Source organism: Haliotis rubra, unplaced genomic scaffold (genome assembly GCF_003918875.1).
Source record: "Haliotis rubra isolate DU_JTF1 unplaced genomic scaffold, ASM391887v1 Scf1053, whole genome shotgun sequence".
NCBI classification, from domain to species: Eukaryota; Metazoa; Mollusca; class Gastropoda; order Lepetellida; family Haliotidae; genus Haliotis; species Haliotis rubra.
This window is the reverse complement of record NW_025764952.1, coordinates 162766-176905: the sequence shown is the minus strand read 5'-3', so window position 1 is coordinate 176905 and position 14140 is coordinate 162766. Positions and strand designations below refer to the sequence as shown.

At 41.7% G+C, this 14140-nt stretch overlaps 3 protein-coding genes across 15 annotated transcripts in view; 2 read left to right on the top strand and 1 right to left on the bottom strand.

Annotated features, from left to right (window-relative positions):
• The window catches only part of LOC124276773 (serine/threonine-protein phosphatase 6 regulatory ankyrin repeat subunit C-like), a 28846-nt gene extending 26072 nt beyond the window's left edge, over positions 1-2774 (top strand). The window contains exons 5-6 of one of the 2 annotated variants that reach the window (XM_046712429.1): positions 483-572; positions 768-2774. In XM_046712429.1, coding sequence (XP_046568385.1) covers positions 483-572; positions 768-2500 — 1823 coding nt within the window. In that variant the 3' untranslated portion in view covers positions 2501-2774. Of the gene's footprint in view, positions 1-482; positions 678-767 lie in introns of both variants that reach the window. The other variant, XM_046712434.1, reaches the window with a different exon arrangement.
• The window catches only part of LOC124276724 (serine/threonine-protein phosphatase 6 regulatory ankyrin repeat subunit B-like), a 240462-nt gene that overhangs the window by 126952 nt on the left and 99370 nt on the right, over positions 1-14140 (top strand). The window lies entirely within an intron of this gene.
• LOC124276792 overlaps positions 1-14140 on the bottom strand; it is a 122898-nt gene that overhangs the window by 54258 nt on the left and 54500 nt on the right. The gene's annotated exons all lie outside the window — the stretch shown is intronic.

The following is a 14140-nucleotide window of genomic DNA, read 5'->3' as shown; positions in this document are numbered from 1 at the left end:
GAAGGATGTTTTCGACCTGCTCGTGTCAAAGGGAGCTGATCTCACAATAAATAATGACAACAATGACACCATCCTTCATGTGGCATGTCGAGGTGGAAAAAGTCCCATTGTAGAAGATCTGTTTCCATTGTTTGACATTAATTGTCGTGGAGAGGTGGGATTTACACCAGCAATGACATCAGCTTTGTATGGGCAGAAGGATGTGTTCGATCTGCTCGTGTCAAAGGGAGCTGATCTCACAATAAGAAGTGACAACAATGACACCGTCCTTCATGTGGCATGTCGAGGTGGAAATACTCCCATAGTAGAAGATCTGCTTCCACTGTTTGACATTAATTGTCGTGGAGAGGTGGGATTTACACCAGCAATGACATCAGCTTTGTATGGCAAGAAGGATGTTTTTGACCTGCTCGTGTCAAAGGGAGCTGATCTCACAATAAGAAGGGGCAACAATGACACCATCCTTCACGTGGCATGTCGAGGTGGAAAAAGTCCCATTGTAGAAGCTCTGATTCCACTGTTTGACATTAATTGTCGTGGAAAGGTGGGATTTACACCAGCGATGATAGCAGGTTTGTATGGGAAGAAGGATGTTTTCAATCTGCTAGTATCAAAGGGAGCTGATCTCACAATAAGAGCTGACAACAATCACACCATCCTTCATGTGGCATGTCGAGGTGGAAATAATTCCATTGTAGAAGCTCTGCTTCCACTGTTTGACATTAATTGTCGTGGAGAGGTGGGATTTACACCAGCAATGACATCAGCTTTGTATGGGAAGAAGGATGTTTTTGACCTGCTCTTGTCAAAGGGAGCTGATCTCACAATAAGTAATGACAACAATGACACCATCCTTCACGTGGCATGTCGAGGTGGAAAAAGTCCCATTGTAGAAGCTCTGCTTCCACTGTTTGACATTAATTGTCGTGGAGAGGTGGGATTTACACCAGCGATGACATCAGCTTTGTATGGGAAGAAGGATGTTTTTGACATGCTCGTGTCAAAGGGAGCTGATCTCACAATAAGAAGTGACAACAATCACACCATCCTTCACGTGGCATGTCGAGATGGAAAAAGTCCCATTGTAGAAGCTCTGCTTCCACTGTTTGACATTAATTGTCGTGGAGAGGTGGGATTTACACCAGCAATGACATCAGCTTTGTATGGGAAGAAGGATGTTTTTGACCTGCTCGTGTCAAAGGGAGCTGATCTCACAATAAGAAGTGACAACAATAACACCTTCCTTCATGTAGCATGTCGAGGTGGAAAAAGTCCTATTGTACAAGATCTGTTTCCATTGTTTGACATTAATTGTCGTGGAGAGGTGGGATTTACACCAGCAATGACATCAGCTTTGTATGGGCAGAAGGATGTGTTCGATCTGCTCGTGTCAAAGGGAGCTGATCTCACAATAAGAGCTAACAACAATGACACCATCCTTCATGTGGCATGTCGAGGTGGAAATACTCCCATTGTAGAAGCTCTGCTTCCACTGTTTGACATTAATTGTCGGGGATCACTGGGTTGGACACCTTTGATGTGTGCAGCTTCAAAGGGAAATCACAATGTTTGGGAACTTCTACTGAAACGTGGAGGTAACTGTGTATGTGTAGGTGATAATAATCATACAACACTACACACAACATGTAGAGGTGGTAACATGTTGATTGTTGAAGATGTCATAGGTGATTTTGACATTGACACAAGAGGCTTGCACGGTCGCACACCGCTTCTTGAGGCAGCTAGAGGTGGTCAAATTCCCGCAGTTGACTTCCTTGTGTCCAGAAACGCTGACGTCAAGATAGTGGACAATATGGATAATAGTCTGCTACACGTTGCTTGTATAGGTGGACATCTTGGTATGGTGAAACATGTGTGTCCATGGTTTAACATTGATGACGGAGACACACATGGGTGGACTCCAACAATGGTAGCATCTGTTTTTGGAGAGTCTGCAGTGTTTGACTACCTCAGACGACAGGGTACAGATTTGACACTGGTTGATAAGACTGGAGATGATGTCTTCACTCTCGCCCTTCAGGGAGGAAGTAGACAAATCATAGAACGATTATCACCTGATGGACAATATGTGAAGAAGCACACCCCTTGGACAATACTGATGAGATCCGTAGTGACTGGATCTTTTGAAAAGTTGAAAGTTTGCCCTGACAACAGTCCTGATTTGGTTCAGACAGACCAGTTTGGAGATAGTCTGCTTCATCTGGCTTGTCGTGGAGGCAACAGACACTGTGTGGAGTATCTGCTCCCGACCTTTGACATCAATGTCCGAGGTCGGTACAGCTGGACACCGGTGATGATGGCGGCTGTGTGTGGACATGGGGATGTCTTCCAGCTGCTGGTGGACCACAAGGCAGATCTCTGTCTGGTCTCAGACACAAGCGAATGCATCCTTACTCTGGCTAAGAGAAGACAGAGTAATGCCATTGTGGAGTACCTGAGGAATAAGTCAGGGAATTCTCGGGGAATGAGAAAGATTTGAAAAAGGTTTGGACAGCTGATGGACTTTCCTAATAACTATGACTGTCAAGGATCATCCCGGACATCAAAGATTGAATTCTTAAATAAACTGATACACTGTGAGAATGCATAATAAGTATGAACAAGAACAGCAAAGGAATTTTGTACACAGCAGATAACACTTCAAATGAAACCTGTAGTACGACATTGTTGATTTTGATGATCTTATGCCTCAATAAGCTGAACAATCTGATGTTTGTGAGGTCAAACATGTCAAATAAATACAAAGAATCTAGTATGCTTTTCACTTCGTCTCAGTATGCAATTTGAATATGACTATTGTCGTAAGTGAATGTTTGGAAGATAACACCTTCTTGTATTTGACACTTGACTTATCGGTGTTCCACAGCTGTTGGTACCAATTGTAATCAGATCTTGTAGATATGTTCATAGATGTCTATATCATTTTGACACAGAACATTATGCTGCATAACAGGTGCATAATATTACATGTGTGGTTTACTCCTTGCCATTTAAATAAGCATTAAACTTGTGAGCAATAAGTAAGTGCATGGATGGAAACAGGTCGGTGAAGATGTTCAATACGACGTCAAAGTTCCCAGGAACCACCGCATCCAAATATGAACTGTAAACAGAAACCTATATCATTTCAATTTTACAAACATATGTTATATCTTGTCAAACCATTAATGCTTGTGATTTAAATGTGCACATACTATTTTGCTTGTTGCAAATGGCACACTTTGAAAAATGATGTACATTCAGGAATTAGTAAATGTTTATTTCATGCCAAGACATGGTTTCCTTCGTTGCTATGGGTACCAACTATTGCCTTGTAATCAGATGTTGTAGATATGTAAATAGATGTCTATGTAATTGTCTGACACAGTTTGGTCATTCCTGGAGAAATACTGATAAAAGACATTACAGATGTTCACTATATATATGACATTATGTATTGACAATATGTAGATGTAACTGATTTGTTAAAATGGCTCACAACCTGACGTGTGACTTATGTCCCTCTACCTGTCTGCCTGACTGTCTGTCTGTCTGTCGAATTCCGTTCATAACGTTTCTCATTCTTTGCACGTTGTCAAAAGGCATGTGTGTGCATATCGATGTGTTCTTGGAGTCGGAAAATATACAACCCGACGTCTGTCTGTCTGTCTGTCTGTCTGTCAGTTTGTCTGCATGTCTGTCAGTCCGTCCTTCTGTCGATTTCCATTCATAACTTTGGCTGTGTACTCTTGAGAGTCTTGGGAGTCGGAGAAGGATATTTCTCTTTCTTCCCATTTTGTCATGGCAATAAAGAAGTTGTGAGTTAACTTTGATAGACAGTTAGACTGCTCGACTATTGTACAGATTGTTAATATATTACTTGTACAGTTACAGACAGAACTGATATGATATTGTACAAAGACCTATTCAGATATTACATTGTATATATATGCTCCTTTTTTACCCAAGACATGCTCAGTATCCAAACACTTAAGTATACATCTACATTATTTGTAATACTTGTGAATTGTTCATTTTAGTGTCCTGATTTCTACAAACTATAATTTCTTTTCAGTGTTTCAGGATCTCTTATGTGAGAAATACATTTGTACTCATTGTATTGTCATTTGTATGTGGATTCATAATTAAATATAAGATTGCATCCCTCCTGAAGGAAAGCTTATTATTTCACCTGATAACATGTACTAAAAATTACATTGCATTTTTTGTTTGCCTGTATATGTATGTGAAACAGCATACCTCTGCTTCAGTAACTGTTGGAGCATATTGTAACACGTGGTTGTATGTTATGTACTTCTGTTTAGATATAAATGTTCTGCTGATGCGGCGTTAGGCAATATTCACTCACTCACTCACTCACACACTCACTAGATATAACTGTAACATTTGAGAATAACTCTCAGTCTTACTTACTTGATGCACAATATTCCACCATGTATCCCAAGTGAATCAAGCCAAGCTTTACATAAACTAGATGTTGTAACATATTGTGACTTCATGGTTCTGCTGATGACTCGCTATAATGTTCTGTTGTGTTATGAATGTCTTTGTGACTCTTAGCAGAAAGTTCACCTTACAGCCCTCTCTGGCTCAGTACAGAAACTGAATGAATATGTGCGTGTGCGTGTGCGTGTGCGTGTGTTTGCTGTGATAAATCACAATAATCAAAAAGTGAATGTCCTTACATTATTTAAGGTTGTGTGTGTATGTGTGTGTGTGTGTGTGTGCGTTATGTAATTCTGTTTAGATATAAATGTTCTGCTGATGCGGCGTTAGGCAATATTCATTCACTCACTCACTCACTCACTAACTAGATATAAATGTAAACATTTGAGAATAACTCTTAGTCTTACTTACTTGTCACCCCTCTATTTACACCATGTTTTCAAAGTGAACAAGCCACGTTTTATTTTTAAAAAATGTCGTAACATGCTGTGGCTAACTCTGCTGATGAATCACAATAATTAAATACGGAATGTCCTTACATTGTTTACTGATGTTTGTGTTTGTGTATTTTCATGTTGTTGTTTCTCTCTCTTTTTCTCCCTCTCTCTTTCACTCACTCGCGTGCGTGCGTGTCTCCTAGTATTTGCGTCCTCTTTTTAAAACAAGTCGATGTATTTCTCTACTCTTTGTCCAGACGCAACCATGAGTGCCTCATCCCTTTCTGTAACAGGGAGTCAGAAATAAAAATATTAATCGTGAGTTCCATTTTCTGTTAGCTACTTTAAACAGACCGGAGGCGGTTGGGTAGCACAGTTGTTAAAGCGTTCGCTCGTCACGCCGAAGACCCGGGTTCGACTCCCCACATAGGTACACTGTGTGAAGCCCATTTCTGGTGTCCCCCGCCATGATATTGCTGGAATTTCGCTAAAAGGGGCGTACAAAGTAACTCACTCACTCACTCAAACAGACCGAATAGTAACTTGCAAGTTGTTTATCAGACTTGTTTGCGCATGACTGTAATGAATCGATATGATAATCGAACTTCCTGACATTGATGTCAAACATTGTGACGACATGTCTTCCGTTCTTTCATTAATGTGAACTATATAATTCATGTAACATGTGTTATATTTGGGATTACACTTTCTCAGTAAAGTACCGATTCTAGTATGTTTTGTTCGGTTGAGTCCTATCCGGGATACGAACCCACACCCTCTGAGTCAGACACCTAATCGCCAGCACGCAGCCACCGCGACTTCCACAAAAATGGAAGTCGCACAACTGGTAGTCTAGAGCGGACTTGTGTACATCTGATAAGTGTAAATTGGCATGACTCCAACGGCCGAAAGCTGTGATTAAACAATGTCATTTAGAAGTTATGGTCAGATACACTTTCTTAGTAAAGTACAGATACTAGTGCTTTTTGTTGGGTTGAGTCCCACTACGAAAGTGCAATCCCAAATATAACATATGTTACATTTGACCACTTTCTAAATGGCATTGTGTTATAATATATAATTCATATCTCAAACAGCCGCTCCTTAAAGATAGTCACAGGATCACCTTGTCAGTGATTGGTCGGTGAACAGAGCCAATTAACATGTTTACAAGAAACGAAGGTGTACTCAATACTGGCGTCATACCACCAATTAACACATTGAGCTGTTAATATTCTCCCGTTCTCTAACTACAGGGAACTATTTTAGAAATTTGCAGCATGAGGATGGTTGCGTGGGAATTTGTTCAGCTAGCTCTCGCCATCACCATGACTTACAGCTCAGTTTTACAGTCATGTCACATTTTGACATTTCACCATCATAGAAGTTTGGACGGACAAATGTTCACTGACACCTTCATCACTGAACGCGGTGTTTCTGACAAAGCTGCATGTTTATGGATGTGTGTCCGTAATCTGTGGTGCAACATGGTACTGCACAATCCAGCGTCTCAACGTTGCCGGTTGTATTATTCATCCATCACCACTAGGGGTGAACAAGAGGCAGGCTGGCAGTATTATACAGGTAAATATCTATTGCCTTATGCCACTCACTGATATTCGCTTCGTGACAGATAATCTAGGCTTGTTATATGCTTCACACTCCAGTATTCCAGCTATATGACGACAGCCTGTAAATATTTGAGTGTGGACCAGACAATCCACTGATCACCATTCTGCTTCATACTCCAGTATTCCAGCTAAACTACCTTGCAAAAGAAAGTATAGGTCAATTGTAGATTTAATTATAAAAAAACAGAATATGGTAGATATTCAGACGAGAATTGTTTTTTGCTATCAATGTGTCAAACACATTTCAATGTTTGCACATTGCTAGAGAATGACTTAAGATGTTTGGAAATTATCAAGTGCGAAACCCGTCTTGGTCAGAATTTACCATTTTGGTCAACGTGTGAAAAAACAACAATGCCATTTTCAAGTCAACAAGACTTGAATTAAGTGATAATTTCAATGTCAATATCGCGTGTGACCTCCTGCGGCGTCAATGCAAGCCTGCACACGTCGCCTCATGGACGTGGTCAAACGTCGGATGACGTTACCCGGGATACGGTGCCATTCCCCTGTTAGTGCCTGTTGAAGCTCTTGAACGTTTTGTGGAGGTTGTTGGCGACGTCATAGTCGTCTGTCCAACTCGTCCCATAAATGTTCAATCGGATTCATGTCCGGGAACAAGTTGGCCAAGGTTGAACATGAACATTGCGCTGATTGAGGAAATCTTGCGTGGCTCTTGTGGTGTGGGGTCTTGCGTTGTCATACTGAAACAACGTTCCTCGTGGCCGATTGTTCAAGAACGGCAGTGCAACTGGTTCGACAAACTGACGCCTGTATTCGCTCGCGTTTAGATTTCTCATCACCACAAATGCAGCCCAATACCATTACGCCAACTCCGCCGTAAGGATGGACCTGATGAACACAAACAGGGGCCAATTGTTCACCTCGACGCCTAAATACCCTTTCTCTGGTTTAGTTGCGGAACAAACAAAATCGACTTTCATCACTAAAAAGCACTCGTTGCCAATTTTGCACTTGCCACTGTGGAACTTGTTTGCTCAATGCAACCAGTTCTGTCGATGTCGAAGGGTCAAGGTCATGCCGCGGAAGGGACGCCGAGCTCTGATTCCCGCTGCTCCTAATCTTCTCAACACGGTCCACAGGCTGATGTGTCGACCCAACGTTGCCGTAAGAAGCGGTTTCGCAGGTGAAGGGTGTGGATGTAGCGGTCTTCTCGTTCGTTGGTGACACGCGGCCGACCACTTCGTGGCCTGTCCTGAGTTCACCATGTGGTATTGTACCGCTGGAACAATCTTGAAATTGCCAGGGGAGTGCAGCCGAACGTTCTTGCAATATGGGCTTGCGTGGCCCCCATATGTGCCATACCTATGGCTCTCTCTCTCTCTGCTCCTGGGTTAAACGTGGCATTACTTTAATGTGTTTTGGTTAAGTGACATGGGAACGTGTAAAACGTCTGCTCTATACCCAAGTTCTGCATGTGCATTTTCGCATAGCACGAGAAAAAGTGTGTTACCACTTTCTTAAAGCGATAGCGTTACCGTGATGTCGGTTGCGTTTTGGTTATGTGTATACCACCCTCTATACTTGGACACATATCACTATTATGTAGATTTTCTTGAGTATTAAAGTTATTTTGAAAATTAACAAATAAAAGCATATACTTTCTTTTGCAAGGGAGTCTATTTGACGGCAGCCTCTAAATATTTGAGTGTGGACCAGACAATCCACTGATTAACGGCATGAGCATCTGTAATAGAGCATAATAACAGAAGTTCACAATGAATTCAACTATGCACGACGACAGTACCAGTTTTTCTCTTAGTGCAGTTTCGTTACATATGTGTTTGTCCATTTATTATTTGAAAGGTTTTTCTTTGAAAAACAAATACATACAGAAAAGAGTATTTGATCAGTGAAGGTCTTACATGCCAATGTCTCTTTATGGCTGACAATTTTACTTTTTAACTCACTAATATGTCAGTTCAACCTTCCAAAATTAAAGGCAGAGAAAGATGGACGGGAACTATGGCTTCATGGAAGTTTAATCATTCCATGGCACGAAAGAACACAGTTTGTCCCTTTATTTTATGCTTCCTCAAGAACCATATAAATTAGAGATCTGTATTCACTAAATTATTGGCTACAACGAATTATGAGATGTCCAGTGAGCGCAAGACAGCTTTTTGTGTCTCACTCTCTTTCTTTGGGATAGATATTGATACATTTTGAAGGGTTTAAAATGAATCACTAGACAGGTCCTTTGTGTTCTTGAATTTAAAAATGAGAATGTTTAATCAAAGTTCCTATAAATGTTTGCTTCTTCAAAGAAACAGAACCACTAGATAAATTTTGAATAGCTTGCATGTGTTGTAAAGTAAGTAAAATATAATGATCTGTGGTTATTGATAGGGGTGCCATTCTGAGAGCTACAACTGTGTTTAGGTTTTGTCCCCTGACAATCTCAAGTAAAGTAACACTGCGTTATTGTCATGAGTATTCACTGACTTGCATATCTATTATCTCATGTCCTGCATAACAAACATTTCTCAACTTAATAACCATACTTCATAATCCGAACCTTAAAAGGAAGTGACCCCTGCCTGTAAACGATGGCCCAGAATGTCCAGAATGTCCCATATGTGCTGGATACGTGGGTGTTTCTGGATACGTCTATTCATGACTGTCTCTCCAACCTGCACACGTTGGTAATCTATAGGCATCCTTGGCAACAGTGGAGATATATTGCAGTATTACACATATTTCCACACATACATCACTGTCTCTCCAACCTGTTACTAATCTAAAGGCATCCCTGGCAACAGTTGGTAATCTATAGGCATCCCTGGCAACAGTGGAGATATATTGCAGTATTACACATATTTCCACACATACATCACTGTCTCTCCAACCTGTACACGTTGGTAATCTACAGGCATCCCTGGCAACAGTGGAGATGTATTGCAGTATTACACATATTTCCACACATACATCACTGTCTCTCCAACCTGTACACGTTGGTAATCTATAGGCATCCCTGGCAACAGTGGAGATGTATTGCAGTATTACACATATTTCCACACATACATCACTGTCTCTCCAACCTGTACACGTTGGTAATCTATAGGCATCCCTGGCAACAGTGGAGATGTATTGCAGTATTACACATATTTCCACACATATCATCACTCTCTCCAACCTGTACACGTTGGTAATCTATAGGCATCCCTGGCAACAGTGGAGATGTATTGCAGTATTACACATATTTCCACACATACATCACTGTCTCTCCAACCTGTACACGTTGGTAATCTACAGGCATCCCTGGCAACAGTGGAGATGTATTGCAGTATTACACATATTTCCACACATACTCACTGGTTGAAGCGACCATTCCCAGACCTTTGGAACAGTGCTGTATTTCTATAACACTCACTGGTTGAAGCGACCATTCCCAGACCTTTGGAACAGTGCTGTATTTCTATAGCATTTTCTTAAGATTCAGTTGAGGGTGGCTGGGTGCGTTGTTACTTTATTTTGACTTTGAGAACAGTGAGTGAGTGAGTTTGGGTTTACGCCGCTTTTAGCAATATTCCAGCGGGACACGGGGTGGGAAATGGGCACTGTACCGAAATGGGCTTCATGGAACCCGTTGGGCTTCGGCATGACGAGTGAACTCTTTAACCACTTAGCTACCCCACCGCCCCTACATGGAGAGGAGACTGGTCTGGATAATTCTTCGCATATTCCGGAATAAACCAGTGACATCTGACCAGGAGATTTAAAAAAGCGCCAGTCTTGCCCCAGTCAGCTCTCATTACAGGAAGACCATAGGCGAATCCAGAGGGGAAGGGTGTGTAGGGGGGCACCTTGACTCTTTTGTCCATGTGGAATTGGGGGTGTTGAAACTTACCTGCTTCTTAGCTGAAGTAAGAGAATTTATGTCTCAAGGTTTGACCCTTGTAGTTAATTTAATCAATTCTCCGGTGCACAACGACACAAATGTATGTGATTAACCGGGCATCTCACATGGGACATAATATGTAAAGTAGGTTTAAATAAACTCGTGACGGGTAAAGATATTTTCCTTCGAGGGTATCTTACCTTTTGTGTCCATGCAAACAACACAAAGATGCCGAATCCATCTGTCAGGACAGCACAATTTATCAAGCTGTGTCAGCTGTTTGCAGGCGATATCAGAGCTGTTGGGGAACACCAAAGAAAAGGATGAGAATAGGATCTCACCCGACACAAAGCTGGTGATGTAGACCACGATATGTTCACGCAAAGAGAAGACTTCTTCCCATCAAAGTCCAAGAAAAAATGGAGTTGGTTCTGGATAATGACGATACAACGAGTATAGCAAGCATGAATCATAGATCTCGCGTTTTACACTGTTGACTGGCTTTCATGAAAACACACAGCGACAGATATATTTCCACATACTGTCTGTCACACAAAATGCACGGCGATAAATATTTCCATGGCAACAGCAACGTCTTCTTGTGAGGAGGCATAACAAAAAAGAACATATTTTGGTAAAACTGATCAGACAATTAATATTGAATGCCCCTTGTCAAGGTAACTACTAAGACACGCACAATGCTGCACGAAAGGCATCATCAAGTGTATATAGTTGTAACGTCAATGTTACTGTGACATCCAAACGATACTCAGCACAGCCAGGATTGAAAAATAGAGATTTCCATGGCATTAAATTATATTATATTACCAAGCGAGTTTGTCCTTTCAGATAAACAACTTCTATCAGAGTATATCATCAGTTATTTGTGTATATTTCTTATTGTTGACATTGTACACACACGCACGGACGCACGCACGCACGCACGCACACCCTTACTCTCACCCTCATCCGCTAAGCTATTTAGCCTGATCCACACAAAGATGACAGTTCAATGTCGATGTTCAAATCCAGTGTGTCTACAGCATGAATGTCATTCATATCCACCAATGTGTTATGACTATAGTTATACCTAACTCAAGGGAACCGCTAATTCGTTTCGTGGTAACCGTAGTTCAATATACGTGTTTCAACTAATTGTGAGCAGGGACATTGCCTGTATAAGGTCACCTTGCTTTTAGACAGTCATTGGTATTGTTCTTTTATGTATATGAAAGAATATCCCTATGATGTGACTCACTGCTGTAAAACGAAACATTGTCATTGGAAGTCTGGAAGGTGGGGAATCTCTACCTGCCGTTGCGCCGCACCTCAATGTTCACCAGAGTACCACCAGTCGTTAATGGGACCGATATCAGCAAACCAATTCTACGCAAGATCGGCAAGTGTCTGGTATAGAACCTTGTGTTATTATTATGATCATGGTAAAATAGCCAGCTTCAAGTGCATATGTTATATGAAGCAGGTCTAATTGCTTGTAAAAATATAAGAAAGAGAAAAGAGAAACTCAATCAGTTTATTTACAAAACGTCAACTTAATTAACCTTACACCCTAACATACTTAGAGAATAACCCACGAGGTAAGAGTGGTTACGGAGAAAATGTCCTTAGTGAATTGAATGTTCGCTGAATTTGACAGCTTGGGGCAAAGGTTTAGGTCGGATGTCATCACGCTGAACAGTGACGTCATTTGTTTTGTTCTATGACGTTTCCATTTTTGTAAAAAGTGGGTCAGTGACCTTCGTCATTTGATTGGTAGCAAAAACCGATACCGTTGTATGAATCCTTCGTCGGACAGTTAACGAAAGACATCGGGCTTCTGCACATGATAATGCCCTGCAAAATAGCGTAACCCTAATATGAACCTAGTGGTGTGTCGCGAATCACTCAATTGCACTCACATGCTCTCCTTCGCACATGTCTGCACCACTGCAGTCGTAGGCGTTGATGACGTAATGTCAAATTTGTCTGGCAGGACGCCTAGCACGTTTCCGTGTGCGGCCAGACGCCGGCGAATGGTCCTTGGTAATATTCTGTTGACACCAGGAACTGTTCGGGCTGTCAGTGTGGGTGGTTGGAATCTTTCCCGCAGATGGGTGGTTCGAATCCAACGATTGTGGAGTAGCGTGGTTACAAATGAACGGCTCAGTTAATGAATTTATCACTGTGAGTGCGTGATTTAAGACTTCTAGTCACATCGGCAGTTATACATTCATGTCACAGAGGGGCGGTGGGGTAGCCTAGTGGTTAAGGCGTTTGCTCGTCAGGCCGAAGACCCGGGTTCGATTCCCCACATGGGTACAATGTGTTAAGCCCATTTCTGGTGTTCCCCGCTGTGATATTGCTGGAATATTGCTAAAACCGGCGTAAAACCAAACTCAATCACTCACTCATGTCACAGAAACCGAGAATATAAACACCTGTTGACAAATTACATTAAAAACAACCAGCAAATCACAGATACTGGTGTAAATTACAACGTAAATCTAAAACTATAGACAATACAGCATATAACAGACAACAGATCGCCACTAAACTAAGGCAGATCACCATACTAAGGGCCATGGGGACTTACGGTACGTTTGCATCCTGCATGGACCCTAGCTGGATTTACATCATCCCTTCAACCGTTGGCGATTGTGCTATTTCATACAGACTATAGTTGAGTTGAGTTGAGTTGAGTTGAGTTGAGTTGAGTATTATTTCAGCCATATAGCGACGAGACCAAGTGTGCATACATGGACTACAGCCAACAGTGGTAATACCACTCAAAGGTTGAAAAAGGTTATGAAACACTCCTCCACTAAGCCCAATCAGCTGTATAAACATCACCTGTTAAACTACCCCTATTATTTGTAAACTGACGGGCTAAAGAAACGGTACCAAGTATGAACCCTGCCACAGTGCCCCCTGTGCACGTACCAAGTCAGACGTCTGACGCGCCCACGTGGAATACCATGCTGTAAGAGGCGACTAACGGGATCGTGTGGTCACCCACATGTCTTCGTATCAATCCCCTCACTCACTCGTATCCATCCCAGTTGCGTAGATCAATCCTCACTCTGTTGATCGCTCGATTGTCTGGTCCAGTTGTCATTATTTACAGACCGCCGACACGGAGCTGCTTTCAAAATGCTCGCCGTGGAGATGGGGCCTAATATGGATGCGAACCAAGTTTCAGCCCGTTGGTCAAGTGATATCTGGAGGGTGTACAACGCACAACCTTCTCCATGTTCGTTTGTCTGTTTGCTGTTTAACTCAGCAATATTCTGGCTATATGGCGGCTGTCTGTAAATAATGGTGTCTGGACCAGACAATGAAGTGATCAACAGTATGAGCATGAGCATCTACGTAATTTGGTGTATGTCCTGCCCCTGGACTTTGAGAAACTTTAGCAGCCATGGCGGCCATATTGAAACTGGGTTTTCGAGAAATTCCACTGAGAGAATGGGTTACAATTTAACGTCTCATCTGTAATATCTCAGCGATATCAGTACAGATTGTTAGATCGGCATTCTAGAAGTCGGTGAGTCAAAAACACAAACAGCGACGTTTCGACGAAGATTCGGACACTGTTTTCAAGCTATGCTTTATTACCATATAAGTATAGGTCTTAAACATATGTTATTATGTTATAATTAATGGACTAATGGTAATCACGTTTCCATTATAAAATTGCTTTGTCTCTCTTAAAAAACTGGAATTCTTCCGATCGAGCTAATCGT